General features: G+C 44.1%; 1 protein-coding gene across 1 annotated transcript in view; it reads right to left on the reverse strand.

Annotated features, from left to right (window-relative positions):
* LOC144781504 (uncharacterized) overlaps positions 1-26993 on the reverse strand; it is a 119933-nt gene that overhangs the window by 5112 nt on the left and 87828 nt on the right. Inside the window, exons 6-7 of the mRNA XM_078660389.1 lie at positions 25881-26078; positions 15023-15087 (exon numbers count right to left, since the gene is read on the reverse strand). Coding sequence (XP_078516515.1) covers positions 15023-15087; positions 25881-26078 — 263 coding nt within the window. The remainder of the gene's footprint in view (positions 1-15022; positions 15088-25880; positions 26079-26993) is intronic.

Genomic DNA, 26993 nt, shown 5'->3' on the forward strand with positions numbered 1-26993 from the left:
GAAGCGGTTGATGATCGGTGACCATCCTGAAAGGCTGTCCAGCAATGTAGAGATGAAAATGATTGCAGGCCCACTTAACTGCTAACGCCTCCCTCTCTATCTGAGAGTATCTTGCTTCGGTTGCCGTGAGGGCCTTGCTTGCGAATGCCAACGGGACCCACACCCCCGGTTCTGATTCTTGGGTGAGGAGTGCGCCCAACCCTACGGGGCTGGCGTCCACCAGAATTTCAGTTGCCCTGGCAACGTCGAAGTAGGCCATCGTCGTGCTGTCCAGTAGTGCTTTCTTGACTTTCTCGAATGCCTCCGCCTCTACTCTCGACCATCTCCACGCCGTTTCTTTCTTCGTCAGGTTTCTTAGCGGTTCGGCAATTGTGGCTAATTGCGGAATGAACCTGGCACAGTATTGTGCCATCCCCAGGAAACTCCTCACCTCTGACGCCGTCATCGGAGCGGGGGCGTTTTTGATTGCTGATGACTTCCTGGGGTCCACCTTGACACCTTCCGCATCGAAGACATAACCAAAAAACTCAATTGACCGTTTGAAGAACTGGCATTTCTCCTTGTTCAAGGTGATTCCAAACTCCGCTAACCTTCGGAGTGTCAACTTTAGTCGTTTATGATGCTCCTCACTCGACTTTGCATGTATCAGGATATCATCACTTATGTTCAATACTCCGCTCAACCCGGACAGGATCTCTCTGATGGTGTTCTGAAAGATCTCAGCTGCTGATGTTATTCCAAAGTTGAGTCTCTTGTAACGTCGCAGCCCCAAGTGTGTAGAAAATGTCGTGATGTATCGACTCTCTTCCGCCAGCCTGAGCTGATGATATCCCGCATTAAGATCCAATTTAGAAAACCATTGTGCTCCATTTAAATCGGTCAAAATGTCATCCACTGTAGGCGTGAGATGTCTCTCTCGTTTTATAGCTCTATTCGGCATCCTCATGTCTATGCAAATCCTGATTTTACCAGGTTGTCGGGGCTTCTGTGCGATTACCATAGGTGATACCCACGGGGTTGGCCCCGTCACTTTTTCAATCACGCCTTGTTCTTCAAGATTTTTCAGCTCCTGTTCCACCGCCGACCGCAGGTGGAATGGAATCCTCCTATGGCGCAGAGCTACCGGTTGTATTGCTTTGTCTATGTGTAGCCTGACAGGCGGTCGTTTGATGGTGCCCAGACCCTTGAATAGCGAGGGGAATCTTTGTAGGAGCTCTTCTGTGTGTAGCGCCTTCACTATATTTGCGAACACTATCAATTTGAGGTCTTCTGCGGTGTGGCTTCCTATGAGTAGATCCGCTTCTCGATCTATTACGTGAAACGTTGTAGTGATCTCCTGTCCCTCTGCTCTTACTTGCACAGTCATCCTTCCTTTGAGGGGTAATGGTTTCGTGCTCCCGTATGTGAGGATGCGTGCTTTCGATGGCAACAGTTCCGGTCTTGGTCTCAAAGCGTTGTAGTGCTGACACCCCATCACATTGATCGTTGCCCCAGTGTCTATTACACCTGTTACTGTTGATCCATCGATCTGTATTTCACACTTGGGTTGTGGTCTCCGTCTTCTCTTCAACTCACTGACAAATGAGACATAATAACACTCATCATCTTCATCCGTTGACGATTCATCTGGGTACTGTGAATATCGGGGTTGTGGTCTGTTTCCCGTTGCAGCCGATTTCTCACGGGTATCTTCTAGCGTCAGTTGTCTGACTGCTCTGTTTGGAGTTTTCTTCCCTGCCGACTCTCGACCTCTGAAAGTTCCTCTGGCGCCCCCTCTGCAGACGCTTGCGAAATGGTTCATTCCGCCACACTTGGCGCATGCCTTCCCACGTGCCGGACAGCCATTTTGGCTGTGTTCCTCATATCCACATGCTCCACACGGGGCTTGTCGCTGCGTCCGGGTAGGCCATCTTCCTCTGCCCCTGTTGTTGCTGCTTTTCATTGCGTCCACTCTTTCTGTCTTCACTGTCACTTCATGGCTGGTGGATGGGTTTATAGCTTCCTCCATCGCGGTGGCACGAGCATCAGACAGTTCGTGTGACCTGGCGAGCATCAGTATTTCGTCCAGCGTAATGCGCGACTGTCGCAGAATTAGTGTCCTCAAATGCTTACTTCTACAGCCCTGGATCAGTTGGGCCGTCACTTCCTTCGTTTGATCGTCGTCCGGGCAGGTGCTTATCATTTCCCGGAGTCTTGCATGGAACACATCCAGGGTCTCACCTTCTCGTTGTTTGGACTGTCTAAATTTGAATCGTTCATAATGGGGATTTAACTGAGGGTCGAAATGGTCATTCAGCGCTTGTACTGCTGCGTTGTAGTCTGTTGCTGCACCTGTATTTGGTAGGTGTGTGAACAACTTGTGGAGTTCATCTCCTCCAAAATGCAGCAGGAGGGAGCGTTTCACCTCCTCGTCCTTCTCACGTGTTGCCGTGAAGTAATTGTTCAGACGGCGCAGCCACATCGCCCATCTCGGTGCAGCGGTATTTGGCTCAATGTGGGCACTAAATGGCGGCAAGGGTTGATTTGTGAGTGTGGGGAATGTTGGATGACTGTCCCCACAGCTTGCTGTGCCACTGTTCCTGCCACTGCCGCTGGTTGCGCAGCCTGTTGTGTCCCCCCTGTCGCTCCCCCTTCTTGTCCTGACATGTTTGTGTTTGGCAGGTTGACTGTCTTTTACGTATTGCCTTACTCCTTGCTTATAATTATTGCACCGATTCAGTTGTTGAGACTTTTGACAAAATGTTATTTTTTTTTTTTTCCAGATTGGATGTGCCAGTGCTTGATGAACAATTCTTTTCCTTCTCCACCGGGCTTCCCCCAGCGATCCAGACGCTTCAGTCCTCTCCGCGAGGACACACGCTGCACTCGCAGCCTTCGGGGATATTTTCGCGCCACACAGGCGCCGGGCCGCTCCAGCCGTCTCTCCTGCGCATGCGCGCCTCGCACGATGCTGGCGCAGGCCTTCCTAGGCCCGGTACACGCACAGGGTTACTCCACTGCGCATGCGCGCACCACACGAGGCCGCCGCAGGCCTTCCCAGGCCCGACACTCGCTCCAGACTCTGCCACACGGACAGCGCCGGTCCCTGACGCAGCTCCCCTCACGCTGCTTACCGGCCCAGTTCCGCGCCGCCTTCACTGTCCCGGCACAGCAGGGCCTCCGCCGCCGGCGCAGGCCGTCACGATGAAGGTAGGCGCGACGCGCTTCAAGATACGCTGCTCCGCCGTAGGGCTCACCACACCAGTGTCCGCCCTCGTCGCCAGTGTAAGGGAGCTAGCTACTCGTGGCCCACCAGACTCACGGGCCACGGACCACCGGTCACACACGCACAAGGAGGGGACACTACACACAGCTTGGCAGGTACGGACCGGAAGTCTCGAGCGACTCCGGTCCCTTTATTTAAAGCCTTCTGGCCACGCCTGGCCAGAAGGTGCTACAATGTGTGGATGTGTTTCCGGGTCTCAGCCGAGACCCGCGAAACACTAGAGCGTTACAAATAGGTCTCGCCATTGGGGGCCTTATAAGTGTTTAGCCATGCTGCGCTAAGTCCTGGATTACTCTTGCATTTCGGGAGTAAGTCTGTAATACTTTAACCCCAGATGCAGCAACAACCCATTTTGCGATTCCTTAATAGCGAAAAATACCAATTCGCTATTAAGGAATAGCAAAATAGAATGCATCAAGAAATCACAAAAAAAATAGCAATTTCTTAGAATTCCTTAATTGCGACTCGCAAATTGCGAGTCGCAATTAAGGAATACCTCCCCGTTCATTGCCATAGGAATGAATGGGAAGACAATCTCAATTTGCGAATCGCAATTAGCGAATCGCAAATTGAGATTGCGATTTCAAGGGTGCAAGGGTGTCCAAAGGACACCCTGTTGCACCCCTGAAATTGATCTGTGCACATATGTTGTGCACACACATGCCCTTAGGGCATGTGTGTGCGCAACATGAAACTTTAGTGCATTTTTCAAAGTTTTTGCAAATTACCATGAAGTTGTACTTCATGGTAATTTGCGTGCCCTATTAGCGAATTCGCTATTTTTAAAACTTTCATGCATTGCATTTAAGGAATCTCAATTTGAGATTTCTTAAATGCAAATAATCGCAATTTAGCGATTTCTCAATTTGCGATTTTTGTATTTTGGATGATGCATCCCAAATGCAAAAATACTGGTCGCAAAGGGGCAGATTCTGAGAATCTGCCCCTTTGCGAGCGGATTTTTGTTTGATGCATCTAGCTGTATGAGTATGACCCAGTTGCAGCTTTGGTAATCCTGCCCTAAGTGTTTGAATACCTGACTGCATGCAGGAGTGTGTGTGCATGCAGCTTTTTGATGGACTGTGCTAGATTACTATTGCGAATTATGAACTGCACAGTAACAAAAGGATCTCTGTGACAAAAGCAGTAACCAACAAAGCTATGCACATACAATACACTTTTGTGATCAGCGTGGTACACATTCTTTGCAGCAGTCATATTAACCCTTTTGCACTACCATAGATTAGTCAAAACTGCCACTAGACAAAACTCCAGCTCATTCCAGCGGGAAGATTAATCACCAGAGCTATTTTGACAATTTTGTTGTCAGAGAAAACTGCTGTACATACACAAGGAATTTTGCAGCAGGTGCTTTTAAAACTATACCGTATTTCAAAACAAAATTTCAGCTGTACCTACTATTAAACTATCAATGGGCGATTTACAGTTATTGTATTACAGGTAACAGGTAAAACAGAAATATATTAAAAATACTGTTTTATGACACTCCTATACAAAATTATAAAACACTACAGTACAATTACATTTGGAAGAAAAAAAGGTTTTGGGGGAAAATTTTAAGTTCTTTGTTAGTTATAATAAATCTTGTATTTTTGTTGTTAGAGAAGATCCCCTTACGGGGGGAGTGGGGGGTACATTGTGAACACTATGGTAGTTAAAAGATTCTTAAAAGCAATTTATATTGAATGAAAACATTGCAACTCTTGGGAATAAGTAAAAGGGAGATTGTGAAAAAATCAGGGCATTTTTTATTTCCCTTCTAAATAACACTTGAAATAGGGGATTTGAAAATATTTTTGTAGTTAAAGATAAAATTTGTAATTTACCCACTTAGGTCGTACTGCTGGTAGGTATGTTCACCTACTGGTTGCTTATGTAGAACACACTGCCGCAGTCCTGCGGAGCTAAACTCCCAGTAAAGAAAGGTGTATGATACTGTTTTTTTCCTGCATTGGAAGGATGAAATGCAGGGTTGGTCCAAACGGAATCTCAAACTAATGGTTACACAGATGCCTAAATAATCTATACATCAATCTTCAAGGCTGTTTTATCCAGTATTTTTTTTTTATTGAATTTATGTTTATTTCTTGAAACCCAAATACCTATCAAAAAGAAAGTGCCACATTCACTTGGGCCCTTTCCCTGAAATACACAAGAAGCTGCAATAAAATTGTGACTGTTGCACAGGTCAGCAATCTGCTCTGGATCACATGGAGCGCTCTGTGCAATTTTTACCGGACCTGCATGAGGTTCTCGGGTCAGGTTGCCGAGGACAGGGACAGGGATTGGCCCAGGGGGCGGCCAGCCATGCATCTACATTATTTTCATGAACTACAGTGGGGAGACTCACCCATGACTGCACGCACAGCCTCCGCCACGAGTGCGGAGGGCCTTTGGAAATCATGCCCTTGGATCGTAAAATGAGAATGAAGGCCTAGCGTCGACATGCAAAAGAAGTTGTGTTCACTATAGGAGATCTAGTGCTCGTTCCTCAGCATAGAAAACTAAAATGTGATGCTCCTTGTGACCAGCAAAAGACACATGGTGACTGCCCAATGTCCTGGGAAGTCCAGTATGAGAGATTCCTCGCATTTCTGACATGTGGCTCATTGTTCGTCAGGCACTGATGTCAATGTAGAGACTGGTTCTGAAAGGACAAGTGAAGCTCCCTGACTGCTATTGTTCCTCCATCACCAACGTAGGTGATATAAGTCGGGGCAGAGGAGACAGTTCATTATATTTCTCCTCAGGCATAATATTTATTAATGTCCCACTATCGATAATGAAAGGTATTGAACAACTATTGACTTTTAGTGTGATTTTCTGACAATGTTTGAATGACGGTGGTGCTTTGTCATGTCGACTTTTCTTGGGCCGATATTTATTCTCACATGTGGCCAGTCCAACATGTGCACATTTCTCTAGGTAAACATCGGCATAGCACAACCATTTTCTTTGCTTATACTTGACATTGACACTAAAGAACAGTTTGATTAAGATTTGGATGCTGATTGACTTCATTTGGTGTCGATTTGCCTCAGCTGATGTGGTCACTTGGCCTTACGGGCGTGCATAAAACATTGCTTCTGGAACGTTTGGGCAGCCATTTTGTCTTCCCTCTGTTGCACACTTACTTTTTCCTTCGCATTGCTGACCGTTACAAAATGGTTCTCCTTTCCACAGCCTTTGCAGATATGCACAAAGGTGGAACATTTACCTTTGTGTGAAAATGAAAATCCACACCTGAAGCACAACTTATTTTTCTGTGTCCCTTGGCCGTGTGCCTTGGCTTACTTTTCACGTTCATGACTGACTCACTCTGGGCACCTCCGGCCTCCATGTGAGCAGCTTGTCAATCAGTATGCTCTTCAACTCTGGCAGCTATAAGAACTCATGCCAGACTAAGAGTCTCTCTCAGCATTAGTCATCTGAACAAATCAGACAAGCATCCATGAATCACGCTGAGGCTCATCATTAGTCAAAGTCAAAGTCAAAAGCAAGCTTTATTCGATTACTTAAAATCATAAAAGCAACAAGACAATACATATTTAGAAAATTTAACATGTCACATAGTTCATATAATTAAAATCATTAATAAGTCAAACCCGGTAGCAGTATCTAGTGCATTCAAGTAGTTAAAAGTAGGTACAAAAGCAATTCAATCACAATGTAATAAATAGGAGAATAATTAACTTAAAAACGTTAACAGAAACTACAGTATAGTGAGGTCACCCTTCCAAGTACCTCGGGGATAGCTTCCTGGCCTTCGTGCGCATGGCTGCGACCAGAAAGCTAGCAACCCCGAAGACTATCCTAGAGCTACCTAGTAGCTGTAAGTAGAGTAGGGCTGGGCGTACTTGTACAAAACCTGCTTCCCTTAAGATAGGGGCGAGAAACTGCTTTCTGCTCTTCTTGAAGTGATCACAGAACATTACAAAATGCATGAGGGACTGCTCTGAAAAGTTATCGCAGCTGCAAGGGATTGACTCGTCTGGGACCCATTATTAAATTAATTGAACTTAAAGTGTTTGATGTGCGTATCCAGTCTCTCAACAAAATTGTCAATGGTCTCACCAGTTTTCTGTCGTTCTTTCCTGAAGATGTACGTTTCGCAATCTACATTCAGTACTGGATTGAACTTGAGATTCAAGGCTGCTTTGATTTGACTGTATGTAGATTCGCCAACTCGCAGCATTTTCTTTATGACTTCTTTTACACCTCCGCCATCAAAATTCTTAAGGTACTTGATAGTCTGTATCTGCTTCCTCTATTGCATCAAAGAAATCATCAACGGTCTCTATCCAGGCAGTCCATCTGTTGCCAACATTCTGCTTTTTGGCAGTATTGGATATCGGTCGTGGTTTGAAGAAGGTGGCGGCATTGTAACCATTTACAAGATTGGCTAACACTGAGGGTGGAGTTCAGTCAGACACTGTATGCTGTCCGCTGACCTGCTCCATCCATACTATCTCTAAGGCTGTGTGCTGTGCGGGCCTCTGGGAGATTCTGTGGAACCTTGACCTCTCACTTGGTCTCCATGGGCGCCCTTTGTTTTCAGGAGACCTTTGGAGTTGTTCTGAGTTGCCACCCGGCAGCTTTGGTGGTGTGCTGCTTTGGGTATGCACAGCTCTGCAAGCACAATCCTGGGGTGCTTCCTCTGGGGCAACTCCACACAGCTCTGTGCTTTGATGGCTCTTTTTATTCAGTTCTGTTACTTGTATTTGAATTGCGTAGCTTGTAGCGTCTCCTTGAACTGCCTGACATTTGGTTGATCTCTGCCTCGCAGTGTTTCTGCTCGTAGTGTTATCACTCCATATGAGGTAGGATTTAAGTTTGCTCAGTAGCCTGGTAGCTCTCTTTGAGGCTTTCCCAGCAAGTTTTCGGCCAACGATATGCGGACTTCTCAGCAAAGCTTTTGTTATCATTAAATGCTTCACATTGTCAGGAGTTGCAACTTGACTCCACGTATGCCAAAAGTGATTTCTGCACTTCGACAGAGGCAAACATCGCAGGCACGAGCAGTTTGCTGGACCACAGCAGTCTCTGAGAGAGCCCTGTTGATCTTCGGGTTACTTATCCTCTATCTGGTCACCAGTTGTAGCGTCCTCCACAGCCCAGGTACACACAAATTACTACGCCACAGGCACGGAGCTTAGTTCTGCATATAACCGCAAACCCCACATTCTAAACCTGCATTCACTTCACTCTGCTCTAATGCTAACGTCACAGTTCTACGGACTCCCTCTGGAACCACAAGCGTTCCATCATTGTAAACTCACACAACACTGCAGCTTTCTCAATACTATTTCCAATTTTCGAGGAAAAAAGATACAAACCCCAATCTAAAATGCATGCAACAACCCAGGAAATAGTAACTCCTGTAACACATCATCAATAGTTATGGAAAATAAGCAAGGTGGCGATGACACATTGAACAGGACTCAAGGAATCCTGCTCACAGTAAATGTATCTCTAACAAGTATGTTTCAGCACATATTTTTGTCCTATGTAAAGCACCTAACTATCATAGGTTAGGTCTGCACTATATAGATGCGCCCAACAAAATAACATGTATAAAGTCTGTGGATATACCAACTTTTTTTTACTCAAACTCCCTCCCTCCCTCTGTTTCAGGGTTATATTAAAAAAGGTATTATTGAACTTTGGAATAAATATTAGAAACACAGATTTATTTTGAAATACATTTAGAAATGTGAAATGTAAGATGCGGGCAACGCTTGCTTGGCACATAGCAGGGAGGCTTTCTGTGAGGTCAAAGCAACCATAGAAGAAGAAAGGCTTGACGTAGTGAAAGTCGGAGAACATGATTTTTGCATTACAGACAATGACTTACTCGTTTTACCAGCTTAATGTCACCTGCAGAATTCCGCAATGGCTACCAGGAGCTTGATTTAGAGTAGCACAGTCCGTCAGGGTGGCAGACTCCCATCCAAATTTAAAGAGGATGCCCAGCAGACATGTATGTACACTGAAAGGAACAGCTGTCACAGCGAGAGTTTGTTTGAGAAAAACAATAAATTAATGACCCCTCACATGCTGGCGATTTTCTCCCAGGGGGTGGGGGTCATTATAGTTTTCTTTCAGTCCCTCACCGCCAGATTTTTCCTAGTGATGATGCACAGGAGAAAAAGACATTACACTGTCCACTCTAAATTGGGCAGGTGGTGTAATGACCTCCCTCTGACGGCCCTTGCTCCGCTGGAAGTATTGCAAGGTCAAAGCCAACTGGGGCTCAGTTGATGGAATACTTAAGGTTCACCTGTCTCTAAAAGAGGTGGGCGGACTGAGGGTTTGGTGGGCAGGATACTGTGTCACGTTTGTACACTGCTAAAGTCTAAATCAAATCATAAGAAAAAAGTGATCTCAACAGATGCCAGAGTGAAATCCTTGGGCAAGAGATTGGAGAAAATCATGGAGGGTGGATACAAGGGGTGATGGCGGACTTGAGCTTCCCAAGTAAAGTCTTCAGTCCCTCAGCTGAAATCGGAAATGCAGTGCAACAGGACCTCAGGATCAGTGTGTTGCCAAGACTAGTTCATATGGAGGCAGAGGTGGAATTTTTGGAGGACACAATGAGGGCTGCAAATGCTCACCTGGGCGTCCCTGACAATTATGAAGAGGAAAGTCTTTTTTAGCAGTGCTCCAAGGCATCCTTGAGAGGGAGATTTTGACAAACGAATCTCATGGTTCACAATGCTTACAGACTTCAAATCAGAACCCTGAAAGTGACCTGGGAATCCAAGGGGACCAGGATTTCTGAGCTGGGCAGCCACTTGAGAGAGAGATGATTGTATGTGAAGCTGACAAGCTGACAAATTGAGTCACACTGATGTAGAGGATCCTAATCTTCCCTTACTGCAGTCAGAATACAGTTTGCAGATTACATTAATTACAGCATTCCAGTGGCACACCTTGAAATTAAAAGTCCGCTATAATAAAATGACATCCATCATATAGTCTTGCAGGTTGATGGCACAAAATCTTTTCTATTAGCAAGACGGAGTGAACATTCATCACCCACTGGAATTTGAACCTATTGGGGCATAGTGCTAATTTGTGCAATTTATCTCTTTACCCTTACAAGGAGCTAGCCATAAAGAATACACTTCCTTTACACGCTGGGGTGGGCTGGTATTGCTCTTTTGTATTGTAAGGATACAGGAGTATACTCAACGATATGATAAGTTTTCAAGTTGTGAGTTGTTGGGTTCATATTTAAGGTTTTTCCAATTTTTGTTCCTTCTATCACTCTGTTTGGTATGGTGTTATATAAGTGATTCCATGTAAAAATAAAAAGCTGATTTCTTTTTGTTGGAATAATTTTGTTGGCAAATTCAATAAAAAATAGTTAAACCATGAACATGTGAAGGTTTTGGGAGGTTTTTGTAGCAGAGTTAAATTAGTAACGGATATTTAATTAAATATAGTTTATTTTGTGGTAAAGTTATGGTGAGATGAACTTGGGTAGGTTACATCATGGCAGTGTTTGGTTGAGGAGATTATAAAATGCAGATTACGCGTACCTTCTGCCCCCTAATATAATAGAGAGCTAAATGAACCTGCATGCTGTTGGAGAGAGCTTGGAGGATAAATTACCTGGTTAAAGATAAAGTGAAATACAAGGAGGCTTTAAAGACCTATAAAACGCAATGGGGCACATGCATCATTCATACATTTTGCATTTCTTAATTTGCGAAAATTACCGAATCGCAAATTAAGAATTGCAAAATGCTATGCATCATTTTTTTCGGTATTTATTTGTGATTCGGTAAAAATCGCAATTTTTACCGAATCGCAAATAAATACCGAATTCCTAACTGCTTTTTCACAAATCCCATTGATTCCTATGGGCCGAAAGGCCCATAGGAGTCAATGGGAAGGCATTTACGAATTCGCAATTTGTTGATGCATTCCAAGGGTGCAAGGGGGGGTCCAAAGGACCCCCCCTGCACCCCTGAAATGTATTTGAAAGTGCATGTTTCAAACACACATGTCCTAAGGACATGTGTGTCTGTAACATGACAGTGTAAAAAATGAATTTTTTTGCATTTTGAAAGATTTTCGCAAATTAACACGAGGGTCAACCTCGTGTTAATTTGCACTTCCAATTTCAAAATTCGCATTTTTTTTTAAATTGATGCATTGCATTTAAGGAATCGCACAAATGCGATTCCTTAAATGCATTCGCATTTTTAAGAAATGCAAAAAAATGCGAATATTGAAAAGGTGTTTGATGCATCCCAAATACGTATTTAGGAAGTGCAAACGGCCGAATTTACCGATTCGCACCGTTTGCACTTCCTAAATAGGTTGATGCATGTGCCCCAATTTAAGTAAATGTGTACTATTACTGTAATTGAACAGTGTCGAGCAACACCTCATTGAGAGAATTGTTTCAAGTACTATCTAAAATTTTGTGGATAAAATTCAGGGTATTTATTCTTCCTTTTCCCAGCCCGGTGATTTGATGTCTCCCCTAATGACTGAGAATTTCTGTGTCAGTACGTATTTCTTGATATGTGCAAGGATAGACCCAGAATCAATTTCCAAGGTAAATATTTCTATGAAATTGGGCTCTGTGACGCCCCCCCCCACCAGGCATATGTATTTTACTTAGTAACTTCTAAAAATTAGTCCAATTATGGGCCGCTTTGTCATTACTTCTTTAGAAACAGGAATGGCTCCTGAGGAATGAAAACAAAACAAGCTTCTGTGGCCCCTTATTTTTAAATAATCCTACACTGGTCACTCCTATTCCAAGCACCAAAATTGAAAACCCCCTACTCATGCATGGATGGTCAGGAGCGTCTCTGCTTACGATTATCATACCTGACCAAAAACTGTGGCAGACAGACTAGCAAGCAAATGTCTGAGGTTAAACTAGGATGTACATTGTTACAACGCATGCTTTTACTATGCATGCCTTTACAACGCAGGGTGCTGGATAGTGAATAGTTTAATTTACTATTCCAACTCCAGTCCCCGAGGATAGTAGGGAAGGTGTTGGATAGTAAATTAAACTATTACCTATCCTAGAGCGCCACCCAGCGCATTTCGTTGTAATGACTTGCGTTGAAAAACCTGCGTTGTAAAGGCACTGCGTGGTAAAAGTTGCGTCGTAAAGGATGTTTCCCGTTAAACTAAGATAAAACAGAGGTTATGATCTTAGGGTGTCTCTCCTCTCCTTAGACATTCAATTGGTGGCCTGATTCTCTAGGTCCTGTCCCAGAGCCAGTAAGTTTGGTGGGAAACCTTGGGATGATCTTTGATGATTTCCTGAGGCAAGAAGCCACGTACAACGCAGCCTTCTCTGCGGGGACCCATTCCGCCGATCTAGGATGGACTATATCGTCTGGGTCTAACATGTCTGCAATGCCGGCCTTCGGAGGGTCAGTAGACCCTGACGGCCGCCACGATCTGGAAGAGCCCGCTTCATCATCAGAAGCATCCGGTGTGTCTCCCTGCTGCGTTTCGGGGAAAGCTGGCTGCGGGTCTTCGCCCGAAGAGGGCCGGCCCTGAGGCAGAACTATTGGGGCTGTGTGTTCTAAAAAGGCCTGTTTAAGGCGCTCAAAAGGGTCAGAGTCAACCGCCTTGTCGCATCTTTTCTTGGGGGGAGGGGGTCTCTGTCCGTCTGATTGGGCTTGGCAGCGTCACCTGAGGGTACCGGGGCCACGGGGGGGGGGGGCTGCCCCACCTTTGCAAACAACTGTTCAATCTTATTGGCTAGCCGCTGCTCCATGGGTGTCATGAGCTCCGTGACCGCTTTATAAATGGAGCTGTCTACCTTATTATAGAAATCGTCGTCCCATTGCAAATAGGCCAAGGAGTCCTCCTCCTCATAGTATTCCTCCATCTCTCAAATAATTAGCACACCCACAAGCATCTGGGACAGGCACTGGGCAAAACCCAGGAATCACACTCACACGTAGCATGGGAAGTTTAGGGCTGAGGATCCCTCAGAGTATTTGTGAGGCCAAAGGCACAGGTTTTAATGGGCATACAGCCCTGTGACACCACACACTCCCAAAAGATTCACAGGGACAGCTGCCTGCCAGTGGTGTCAGTGCGGGATTTGCGCAAGGAATAGAAAAGCAATTAACTCAAGCTGCCGAGTGCAGGAAGTAACACAAGGATTTATGGGCTGACATGCTTGGACACTATAGAAGGACTTCATTACAGACTGTTTTCTTTCCCTAGTGTTATGGGAAATGTAGTTTTGTTGCATAATGATGATGAGCTGCTGTTTGGAAATTGTTAATAAAAGCGAAGGAAGAATGAGCATAATCCTCGCCTCCGCATCCTTAATAGAATTGAAACTTACCTTCTCGTAGGCTAGGCAAATTTCTATTCTCCTCTTATTTCAAAAGCAGCTGATTAAATTTATATGAGTTATTGTTCAGTTGAAACTCTTAAGGAACATTCTTCTTTTTCTCCCAGCGCGTGTTCACTTTCCTATTTCCATTGCTTACTTGGAACTTGATTGGATTATTGTGATGCCTTGTATTTAGGTTTTCTGTTTTACACAATCCAACGTCTAATTATTCAAAACAGTGCTGCTCCGCTACTTCTGAATCACCCTAAGCATATTTCAGGGGTGTAACATCTTGCATTGGATGCCAACAAAGTACAAAATTGTATTTAAGAGCCTGTGTTTTTGGCTTCACAAATTTCAAGGACTGCAATTCAGTGAATACTTATTCCTTGCAGAGGGAAGCGGGCCTATGCAAAGTAGATGAATATGAGTGGGTTACGAGTTTTCTATGTAAATTAGCGGAAATAAACTATTAGAGCTTGTGGTAGCCTAATTCATTTCATTTGTTGCTCCAGGAAAGTGCTCTGGTTCCATAACTGTGCTATTTGGAGGTATGACTTCTATTTTTTAACACGGTGAAAGCTTTTTAAAATCAAAATCAGTGACATACAAACCTTTCAAAAGTAATGCGAAATACTAGTTAATATATTATGCCATTGCAAGATGATACAAGACTTTATGGGGCTTATTACGATGTTGGTCGGAGTTGCCTCCAAGCAACACCATCTCGGGACCGACTGACCTCCGGTCGGTGGTTTCGACTGCCTGATTATTATCCGACCAGACACTGTTTGGTCAGATACTCCCATTTCTCTATGGGAGCCTGTGTTACGGCCGTAAACCGCCCGTAATACAGGCTCCCATTAAGAAATGGGTGTATGTGTAAAACTCTGCATCATGTGGCAGGCACCCCATGGTGCCTGTCACACAGTGCATGGATTTACAGGGGGCACCCTAGATACCCCTCGACCACCAACCGTAGGCAGCGGAGGCAAGGGGGCACTGCTAGGGGACCCCTAAAGTCTTTTTCGAACAGCCTTGCAGTGTAAGAAAGGCTGCCAAGGAAAGGCTGTGGGAAACTGACATCGTAATCCCGACGGCAGAAATGCTGTCCATAGGGGATAACTGTGTGGTTCCGACCGTCCGGAGAACTCAGAGAGCCGGTCAGAATTGCGTTGGAATGATCGACAGGTTCACGCTCCAACCGCCGACATCGTAAAATGGCAGTTGACCGCAAACCGACCATGTCGGTCGCAAAGCCTCCGATCACGGTCAGAAAGCTTGCAACTAGCGATCGGGAAGCCACCGAGATCGAAATGGCCCCTATATGTGCATGGATTCATGAGATTAATTCAGCATATACAGATATGTTTAACAGTATAATTAAAATAGGTTTATCTCACCAGTGCTGTAGGCAGAAGATGGAACTTGTTGGGTGCGAGACCGCTGCAACTTTGTCCTGATGACCCTGCACAGGAGAAAGACATTCGGTTGTTCAGCATGATACACATATTACAACCAAAACAACCAAAACAATTAATTATTAGAATTAAATAATGAAGCAAAACAATTCAGAAAGAGCTCAGCTTCTTATTTGAATTGTTAAAAACCACAGCTGTAGTTTGACCAGCAGAGAAGGGGAACTGGGGTAAGAGTTGGTGCTTGTAAAGGGCAGTGTGGTGCCTCAGTGGTGAGGTTCCTTAGGGTACATCTACACCCTTGCCCTAAAACTGGGACTGGTTTCCAACCATGCTCAGGTTTCTAATATATACATGACATACCCATCAGACTCTGCCATTGACCAGCCCATGTACTGCATTCATGGTTGGATCTACAGTTTACTACAAGTAAAATGGGAGTAGAACAACACACCTTTCCCATAATTATGCAGATAATTGACAAAATAAGTATTTTCCATTATTTAGAAAGATAAAGGAATACTTGTTCACATTTAAAGACTGCTGCACCTAATTCTATCAACATATTTATTGCATACAGAGTATTTATGGAGGAAGATTTCCATGTTATTAATAACTTCTAAGAATAGGCATTATATAAAATGACAAGTAAACTCGGGCAAAAAGGCAAAACATTGAATCGTTTCAGTCCAGTTTTCCTAAATATTTACTAAAGGGATATATATTTTACTGGCATTTCAAATAAACTGCCTACACAATTAGAAATAATCGCCTAGTGTACTGAAAAGAGTATACAGCTTCTTTACACCCTTTTTTTTTCTTTCATGTTCCCATTCTTTTCCTTCAAATAGATTTTCAGTTTCATCTTACAACTGAAAATCTATTTGAGGGAGACGGCATATAAAAACTAAAAGTTACACCTCTCACTGTGAATTACAACTTTTAAAACCCTATTGAGACTTTCGAAAAGTGCCTCGCTTTTACCGTTAAGGTTTGATTTAAACCTAAGACAAATTTCAGATATAGCCTGCTTAAAACCTATCTTTTATTCTATTAGATTGTGGACAACTGAGGATTTGGCCCCACATAGAGATTCTCTTGATGAGATACTGATGAATCAGTTGGCACTAACAACCCCTTAGCTACACAATGAAAAAACCAGTTTTTTCAAACTTGACTTGACTGAATATTGTCTGCATCCTGCATCAATTCCGGCTAATGCCAGAGAAACTATTAAAGTAGGCTACTGGGAAGTTGTTACTAGTACAAGAATTTCGATAGTTGCCGCGGGCAGCCTTACAGATGCACATCTGTCTTTTAAATGCGGTCATGATTTTAAAGATTTTTTGGATAATGTTAATGTTCCATTGGTGAGAACTTTGTGTATTAAATTTAGGCTTGTGGTTTTGCCATTAGCTTTTGTTACAAACTCCTGGAAAAAAAAAGATAAATCCTCTAATCTTGGCCCATGGGCTTCCACGTAGTTGAAAGTAAGGAACAATTTTTTTTTTTTACTGTGCCTACAAAAGCAGCGAGCATGCTGGATAGCCCCTCTTTCCCGGATTCTTGGGCTCACAGATCAGCATAACGCCCTAAGAATATGAAAGTAAGTTAATAGGACCTGTATAGTATATTCGATTTCCAACTATCTACGTTTGATCTAGCATATTAGGACACACATTGTTGGGAGAAATACAGTATTATAATGACACCCATTTATGTTTCACTGTTTTACAATTTTTTTCTCTTAACTACTGCAGTGCACATTTTAACTCTACTTATCCTAGTAAGTGTTTATTGAGTTACCCAACCCATTAAATAGCCTAGACAAACCAGGTGACAACCGTCCCTTTATGAGTCCACTTTTAAGGACTTCTTTTGAGGTTTTTGTTCCTCTGTTTTTAGTCTTAGAATTGTGGTAACTCACTGTCAATCGATGATTATAACTATAATTTGGTTTTATACATTTGTACTGGATGATTTGTGATTTAAATCTTTTATGTTTTTATGTATTCTTAACGCTTTTGCACTGTGTACTTTTATGGTTGACTGAACCTAAATAAAGTTGATAAAGAGTCACAACTTTCAACTTTTGGACAAGGTAATTGTTTATTTTCAATTAATCAAAATTCAATTTGTTCCTCCAATTAATCAATTTCTGTACAATTCTCAATGAAAATTATATATCCTTAATGAATAGCCGACATGTGTTTCACAATATCCTCCACTTCTCAGGACGCTACTTTGTCATGTTGTTCACGTCTGTCTATTTGTTTTCTCTGTAAGGGTTACATGGACTGTGCTGTGGTAAAGAAAGTCAGAATCAGATGAGACAGCATGGAAATAAGGAAGTTGCTTTTTCTTGCATATCATGTTCTTTCACTTCATATCGCTCCATTTTCACACTGTGTAGTACAACATGTTAGAGGCAAGGAAATAAAATGAAACATGAATAGAGGACAGTATTACAGCAGTAGTGCTTGTGTGTGCAAGAGAAGGCATAGGAACTAAGACTCTTTTGCGGGAATGGAAACTATGGCCTAATAACAAGAGAGATTGGCATATACCAGGTAGACGGAATTACCATTTCCGACTGATATCTCTGCACACATGTACGCCTCATACAAGTAAAAGCCCACAGGTTAGAGCTTAGCTGTGCAAACCCAAATTTACCGGACAGAATTCTGAATGGAATTCCCAATTCTGTGTAGTGTAACATACATATTAGCCACCAGCTTTAAGTAGATAGTAAATGTGTGTGAGGTGGCCGGTGCCCTTGGGCGAGTGAGGGCAGGATGTTGTCGTGCATGAAACAGGACGACCCGTTCTCTCTTGCCTTACTAAAGGGTTGGGTGGGAGCTGGGGACTAGGGATGGGCTGCAATGCTGCTCATTTGCAATGTGATTTTACTGGGCAAACCGCAGGATAGTGTGTCTCTTCTCCCAGTAGATCTACCTGTTGGAGGGTCACTTGCTTTGCTGCCTCTCTCAGTTTGTGAATCTGTGTGTCCCGCCCACCAGAGGACTTAAACCCTTGTCTCTGCTCCTGGCTCGGCCCTCACGAGTCACCATGGGGGATGTGATTTCGACTCACCTAGACGAAGGCAGGCGGCAGTACATCTCTGGTAAGAACCAGTGCCACGTGCTGCTGTCCCACACTGGAAAGGGAGTTGGGGGGCTTAGGAGAAGAGGAGTGAAAGCACTACAGACCATGCGCTACAAGGTCATTATACCTGCAGTTCTGAGCCCACCCGAGGTACATGACCAATTTCTACTTTCAGATAGATCAGCAGGGCACCTTGAGCTCTCCAGGCTGTGCAGAGAGACAGGTCACTGAGAGACAGACATTCAGTTAGCGAAAATGATTCACTCTGAGCACAGCATTTTATGATTACACATTCTCTGAAACATACTCAGATCGGCCCCTGAGATTTCCTCAGTGTGATCATGTTTAAAGGTATTCCGTCTGCAATAAAAGTAATTTACACTGTACAGTCGGAATGACATGGAGTGAGTAATACCGCGGGTGCTCACCTTAAGAGCTGTAGGGAGCACTAAGCAGAGAGTTAGTGGCTATCAAGGGTTATTGACAGTGAGAATATTCATAGGCATAAAGGGTGCGCTATGACAGCGTCTCGCGCCATTGACCCGGCCATGCCCACTTCCAAATCTACAAGGCTTTCTCCCACTGAAGTGTGTGCCCTTCCTTTGACACCCCACTCTATGTTCCAAATGTTCACCTGTCCCCACAACTGCACCAGAGAGCCTCTATTCGTAGGCACAAAAATGCAGACATTAGCCAACACCTTGTCCCCACCAAGGTGACCCAGGTTGAGTTTCGCCCACCCCACCCTCCCCCGCCCGTCATATACAAGTAAATCGCTTTGGATTTCATATCAGTCTGTATTTTAGGATGCATAGTATAGGTACCAAAAAAACTCCACTTCCACAGACAGAAAATGTAGGTGTCTGAATAGCCCTGTCCCTGTAGTTCTTAGTTGTATTTATCAGGATATGTTTGCAATGTGAAGGGAGCACTGGAGTGGCAAAATCTGTTTTTCTGGCTCTGAAAATCTTTACGCCTTGGATAAATCTTTTTGCAAATGCTTAAGATTTCTTCAAATGTTTCTGCCATGATCAGGGTAAAAACTGCAGCCCATACAGCCAGTTAAGCCACATGGTGGCGCAGCCAGTTAAGCGGTAAGATGGCTCAGCAAATTTAAAGTTTACCTTTCACATTTGGTGAACTCTGAATAATGGCTTACGTCAGCACAGCCATAACCTAGTGTGTAGCTACTGTATAGCTCTTCAATCCCTGGTTAGATTTCCCAACTGAGCATTATAAAGAGGAAAGTCAACCCTCTGTTATTGACACTGTTTTCGTGAAGTTTGTGCATCTTTTTTTTAACTATAATTTGTTATAGCCTGCACTTTTTTCTACATGATCACTCCACCGCAAACAAAAAAAATAAGTAAAAAACATTGTCATTTACAACACCAATAGCTCTAACTTTCACAAATGCAAGGCTCATTTTGTTGTTTATTACAGTTAAGTAGTGACATCTCTAGTCACTTGTGAAGTGGCATAGCAATACAATTGTAATACCCTATTACTGTTGAATTTTGACATTATAATGCCTCCAGCAAGAACAAGCAGCCAAAGTGAAAGAGGTCCCAGAACATCTATCCAGTTGCAGTTTGCACAATGAAGCAAGAACTGACTTTCATTCTTTTGATCTGTATTTGTGAAATAAACAGTGATCGTCAAAAAGAAAATAATTATGTCAAAGTTTACTTTTTGCATGCTATAGGTCATTACAGGAAAGTAAATGCAGAATTTTCGGGTTTCTACACATTCTGAGCTATAAGATTAAGCTGAATATAACATAACTTTGGAACAAATTACTAACAGCTTTTTGGTGTTCTTTATGTCGCCCTACAGATTCTGCTTTAATTTTTCATGTCTCCAACCATACCATCTCTTTCATATGAAGGAACAAAACCCCAAGAAATGAAACAGTTTGTGGGAAGGGTGATGGTGTGACCATGTATTTTAAGTAATAAAACACCCTCTGATGTGTATTAAGAGGATATTTCAAATCACCTCGTAATTCCATGACCTTATAAAGGAGCTCTCCATTCAGCTTAATTCTGCTATATTGTCACAGAACTCCTCGGTGACTTGCAATAACCTTATAATGTACAGCAAGGGCACTTTATCCCATATATTCATGTGTACCGTACTAAAAATATGTAGATTAGATGGTGTTGTAGGTGCATTATAATGCTAGTTTGAAAGTGGGCTTCCCCAAACCTAAAATATTGTCATAGAAGTAGATTAGTGCAGTGTAAAATAACAAGAAGCGTATTGTACTGAGTCTGTTTTGATTTACTTACTATATACATATACAGCCAAATGTGAAAGTTCATAATGGCCGCAGGTCCTGGAATGTGGCAATTTGGATATAAAACAGGAGTCACGACTTTGCCTGTTGATGCAAAACCATAAATATGTTGTGACACACACTGTTGCATAAATATAGTGTTACGGGATGTGATGTGTCTGAACATTCCTTTTAATCCTACCAAGATGGTAGCCAGGATTGCAATAGCTAACCTTTTAAGGAAGGAATATGTTGTAAAGTTGAAACTATCAGCTAATATAGCCTTATGTCTCTTGAGCATATCTTACAAAGTATTGATTGATGCTATTTGGTGTTATTTAAGCATTTCTCAGTTAAAATGGCCTACGTGTAAATAAGCACAACCAGCCTCAGCATTCTTAAACGAAATTCTGGTCTGTCCAGGTACCGAGAAACTCTTAGTAAACTTTGCTGTTTGTCATCTTTGCCTCAGTCCTGCAGTTAAATTGTGCTCTATCCCCCAGATGCATGAAGCACCCACTGTGCGAATCCTAAATTGCGAAAAATACTGAATCGCAATCCAGAATTCGCAGAATGGGATGCATCACCAAAAGCGGTAAAAATCTGCGAATCGCAACCGGCCTCAATCGCCATATGAGATTTTGCCAAATCGCTATAAAATCGCAGTATCAGCTGTTTCCCAACCCCAAATTGCGATCTCGCTGAAAAACGGGAAGTCGCATTTCGAGCACAATGATGACATCACTACAAGGAAGTAGCCTGCTCCATGCTTCATTTGGATCACAGAGCTGGATAGAGGAGGAGGCAGAGCACTGAGCTCCAAGAGACACACCCTGCAGTCCCAATACAGGATACATATTGACATCACAATGTCCCAGGAAGCTGCAGGACCCAGTGAAACAGCCAGGAAGCGCAAAATCAAGTTCTCTGAAAAAGAACTGGAGTACTTGATAGAGAGAGTCAGCAGGGACCATGACCAGTTGTTTGGGAAGCTGTCCCGGAAGGTGCCCGAGGCTACCAAAAGGCGCATCTGGCTGCGCATTTAGGCCAAGGTCAACGCGGTGGGAGCCATGCACCGGTCCATCGATGACCTAAAAAAGATGTGGTACGACCTCAGAGGCCGTGCCAAGGAGCGCATTGCGGAGAGACTGGGGAAGAGACTGGCCACGGGAGGAGGAGACTCCACAGTCTCCGAGAACACACCAATGGAGGACCTAGTGGAGGACACCAACAACCCTGCAGCCTGCGTCGGGGTCACTCAACTGGACACCTCTCGCGCCACACACCAATCACAAGGTAAGAGCCATGCAACTGCGACCCCGTCCCCTAACAATGCCCAAATCCCCAGAGCCAGCTATATTTGTAACCCCAGTAATCCAGTCCCAGCCCCTTCCAAACGCCCAAATGCATTGTGGGACCTGTAGTGTGACAATGTGCCCTGATAGCCACACACAGGCAGAATAGTCAAGTGAAACATACCCCTAAAGCCAGTCAGGGAATGCTAGCCTGCATGCATGTTGCTACATCCCAGGTGCCTGAATCACATCATTAATCATGCACTCATTCACATCACAGGTGCTGCAGATGCTGAGACGTCTGACAGCGAGACACTCCACATTGTGGAGACACCTGATGAGACGGAGGGAGAGAGCCATCCAGCACCAGCACCTGGACCAGCACATTCCCAAAGACACAGGGCCACCCCTGCAGCTGTAGGAGGAGCACAGCCTCATCAGTCGGCAAGCATGGCAGTGGAGCAGATCCCACCCCCACCCAGGAGGCAGACACGACGCACAGCAACTGTGCGGTCCCAGGCAAGCAGCAGGCTGAGGCAGCAGCGATCTGTGGCCACCCCAGCAGACATGGGGCAACAGGCACATAACCTAGGCCTTGGTATTGAGGCTCAAATGCTTGCTGTGCACCGCAAGCAGGCACAGAACATGGCAGCAATGCAGCTGCAGCGCTACAAAACTGCATGCAATATTAATCAACTCACTGAGAGTGTGCAGGAGCTGACCGCAGCCATCAAGGAGAGCAACCAATTGATGGTGACGCAGCAGGACATCACACGCAGCTACTGACACGGCTATTAGCCTACACGCGCTCAAACCACCTGATTGGGAACGCCACTTCCCAGCTGTCACGCAGGTCACTGGCTATGCAGATACAGATAGTACAATGCTGCGCAGATGTTGCAAGGGCCCTGGAGCAGGTCACCACTGCTGTGGAGAACCTACAGGCGGCCAGCCATGGCCATGGCCATGCAAGGGGGGGGAATGATGCCAGTGAGGGGTCATCTAGCCTCAGCAGCCTGTGTGTGCCGGTGCAACCAGAAAGGCGCCGCAGTTCCCGGCCCAACGCTGCATCACGGCAGGACACTCCCAACGTAGAGGTTGAGAGGCGACAGGGTGCGTCCGGCAGGAGGCACCAGTGACTGTACATTTCCGGCAGTGCCATGGTGAGGTAACCACGCACGCCTGCTCAGCATACAAGAGCCTGCATGTCTCAATACAGTAGCACACATCTTTGCAGATTTAAAGCACATCGAGAGCTTGTTAATTAAACAAAAGATTTATTTTGAACACAAATCTTCCTCATGTCATTCTTTCATGTGGCATGCATGAGTGCAGTGTTGTGTGAGGGGTATGAGTGCACTAGAAATAGTTCAGTGTGATGTTGGCGCAGTGCCTGTGTCCTTCAGCAGGATTCTCCCCGTGTGCATGATGCACATGTGCAGGTGGCAGGTTGTCCCCCTCCGACTCACTACCAGACACCTCCACAGGTATCCTCCGCTTGGTGGCAATATTGTAGAGTATGGCACACTTGGCCACGATGCGGCAGCAGACCTCAGGCCGGTATTTGAGGGCCCCGCCAGTCTTGTAGAGAATGAGGAATCGACTCTTTAACATGCCAAGTGTCCGCTTTATCACATTTCTGGTATGTATATTGTACCGCCGTTCCTGTGGTGTAGCAGGGTTGAGGTATGGGGTGAGGAGGTATACACAGAGGCCGTAAGCGCTGTCACCTGAAGGGAGGAGTAGAGGGTCAGTGCCTGTTATGCGCAGCAACATGGTCTTCCCATACTGTATGTGGGCATGTGTACTTACCTAGGAGATGTCCCTCGACAAATTCCCCCCTGGCCAAGCGGGTGTGTATGCTGCTGTGCCGGAAGATGAACGAATCATGCGTGCTCCCCGGGTATTGTGCCACAATGTCTGTGATGATGGTCTTCGCATTACAGACCATCTAGATGTTGAGGGAGTGGTATGACTTGCGGTTCCGGTACATGTATTCGGTCTCTGCGGGTGGACAGATGTGAATGTGGATGCAGTCGATGCAGCCAATTACATGGGGGAAATGAGCGGTGCGATAAAAGTCCAGTTTTGTTTGCATTAAGGCCTGTTGGGTTGTTGGGAAGGTGATGTAGTGGTGTGTCAGGCTCAGCATGGCGTCCAGGAAAGTCTGTAGGCAGTGTGACATTGTGCTCTGTGATATACCCCCTGCAATAGCTTCTATCCCCTGAATTGCCGGATGCCAGGAGGTGCAGGCAGCACAAGACCTGGACATGGGTGGGCACAGCATTGGTCCTCCGTGTTGGGTGCTGCATCAGGGGGTCAGGATCTCTGATGAGCTTCTTTATCATTGCCCCATTGAGCCTGTATTTGGAGTAGATCTCCTCTTCAGTCTGGCCCAGGAGTGTAATCCGCAGCCGGAAGATGTGCTCCTGGATCCTTCATCGGTTCTGGGCTGCAGCCAGGAGCCTCAGCCGCCTTGCCACGATGTAGAGACCTGGCATTGTGACTTTCCTCATGCTCCTACTGAGTCTCCTTAAGTGTGTTTGATTTACCCAACATCTGTTTCTTGTTTGCCATTTTTTTTTCCACCAATTGGACTTCATCGTTACCACCTGGTTTTGCTTCTCCTTAAATTGCGACTCGTATTTAGCGATTAATGGTATTTTCGCAATTTATGATGAATGGGAATAGCGATTTATTAGCGAATTCGCAATTTGTTTGCAAATTCGCTATTGATTTCGCTAAATGTGGGGGTAATCGCTGTTAAGGAATCGAAATGGGGGTTACCAAATGGTTTTGCGATTCTTTGTTTTGCGAATTCGCTATTTGCTGCTTTTGTACTTGATGCATTGCGGGAGCGGAAATTGCATTTGCAATCGCTGTTTCGCAGCGATTGCGATCGCAATATCGCTTTATGCATCTATGCCTATGTTATTTGTCATTTCGAGAGGTCATGGATTTCTTCCATGCATTCCTTAGGAACGCCAATGCAAATCGGAGCGCTTCACAAACCCATCAGAGGTATGAAGCACTGTATAAATGCTACAATACAAAGATATTCATGTTTAACTTTTATTAAAAAAAATTCAAATTCTACATCACTGGCTAAAATATGTTTTATTTTTTTGTTTTGTAGAATATGCCACCATTGGAAATTTGGTTGTCATAGTGGCAACACTGAAGTTAAGCATGAGCTGTTCTACTATTTGAATTGTCTCTAGGAATTAAGAGAACAATTGCGATTGGTTTCACTTTTTTGAGTAATGTTTACACAGATGTGCTTTGTCTACTCTAGTACAGAGTATTAAAAGTATGCTGTGTAGAAGTATACCAAGTAAATCATGTATAGAGTACTGCAGAAGAGGTGTGCAGAAATGTACCCAGTCCATCATGTATACAGTACTACTGAAAAAACATGCAGAAATGGTACTGACTCTGCTCAAATAGGAAAAGACCACCCCGAACTCCAAGGTCAGGTCCTCCCTGATCTGGCGGTTCACCACTCCAATTCACGTTAGTTGTGAATAGTTTTTAGCTCTTGTATCGGTGGCTTGTGAGATTTAGGACATAAAGGCTTATCTATCCAGAGAAAAGTGGAGCATACTACTTGTTAAAATAAATAGGAGCTGGAAATAAAAGTCATAATTCAACACTGTATATAATGAACCAAATGTGTATGTGTGTCTTTTTGTCTACAAGGCTTCAATTCAATAGACATGCAAATGTTAAAGTTAAAACCTGAGGCATGGACCCGGAGCAGCCACAGTTTATAGTCAAACTACAGTACTACACACTGAAAAACTTAGGTGAAATCTGACAGCAGGGGTCCCTTGTCAAAAGGGGTCAAGACAAATAGCCCCCTAAGTAGGGATGTGTCCTGGTTCCTATACTCTTCATCCTATGCATGAAAGATGTGGGTAATTAATTGAAAGGTCAAAGAATTGTTCACAAGGCCTGGAAAACGCACCTGTGAATTTGTTGATGTACAGCGAGGAGCTTGAATTATGTGACTAAAACGGATCGCTTTGAAACACTTACTACCAACATTCAAAGCCTGCAAAAAATCAATAAATCTGGGAAAGGTAAAAACTCCCTAAACTTTAGGCAGCCCATTCAGAAAGTCCTGGTTAATGTGTCCTGAACTATTTACTTTTGTGATTTTTACCTGTTTATTGAGCTCACACTGGGCACACCATCATTGTCGCACACACGTTCAGCTAGAAGCCTGGCTCTGATTTCCCGGGCAAACATTGCGGGACTCTGGCATTTGTAATCTGCAATTTTATCAATGACTCCGGGTGTGGCGACCTTTGGCTTTGAACCTCCGATCACTCCAGGTTTAATACTTCCAGTCTCATAGTACCTGCAAAACAACAAGCATGTCCTTCGTTAACATGGTCATTTGAATACATCTGTTTGATACCAAAATAAAAAGGAAATGTTATTTCTGAACGTTCCCTTCATTTCAATAATCCTGCCAAACCTGGCACACTTATGTATCTGGAGCACTATATCACATATTATGGTCTTTGAGATTAAAACTCATTTATAATTCCTTCTTGGAAACATTTTCAGATTTAATTCCCCCAGAATTTTTTTAATGACCCAAGTCACAAACCTGAAAAAACATTACATTCAAGGAACATCTAAAATTAGCTGTAAATAAGTACAGAAGTAGGGGAAAATACTCAACCAACGATATTATCTTCCACATAGAAGGGTTGCTTCTAGAGTTTTTTTCATTTGGTGCACACTTTCACACATGCCCTGCACTGTATCACCCATGTTTGATTATGTAGCACCCTCTCCTAATTCATGTAATAACTTTTTATACTATGCTTGTGTATACCTACTTATGATCGTCTTCTCCGCTTTAGTCCAAATAAAATATTCATTCTTCTTCATGACTGCTAGAGTACTGGTCTGAAATTGCCATTCTGCAAATTCAATTTCCATATAATGTAGCCTCTGTCATTCCATATGATAGCTTCTTACTTTATACTTGAAAACCCCTAAAAAAACTGTTTGTTTACTTCTATGTACATTACCCATGCTAGGAGAAATATTGGGGTTCTCTCTTGTTTCGTACTTTCCTTACATTTGGGAACAGAACTGTGTGTTTGGTTCTCCACCCTACACAGCAGTGCCAGAGGTTTGTTGTTTAGATATGTCTGGGAAGCGCAATGGGAAGGAAGGTATTTTTACGACTCAAGGGGCATTATCTAATGTCATCAGAACTGACTCGGCCGCTAAGATTGTAGAGCAGGCACCATGTCGC

The sequence above is a fragment of the Lissotriton helveticus genome, chromosome 9 (assembly GCF_964261635.1).
Source record: "Lissotriton helveticus chromosome 9, aLisHel1.1, whole genome shotgun sequence".
Classification (NCBI taxonomy): Eukaryota; Metazoa; Chordata; class Amphibia; order Caudata; family Salamandridae; genus Lissotriton; species Lissotriton helveticus.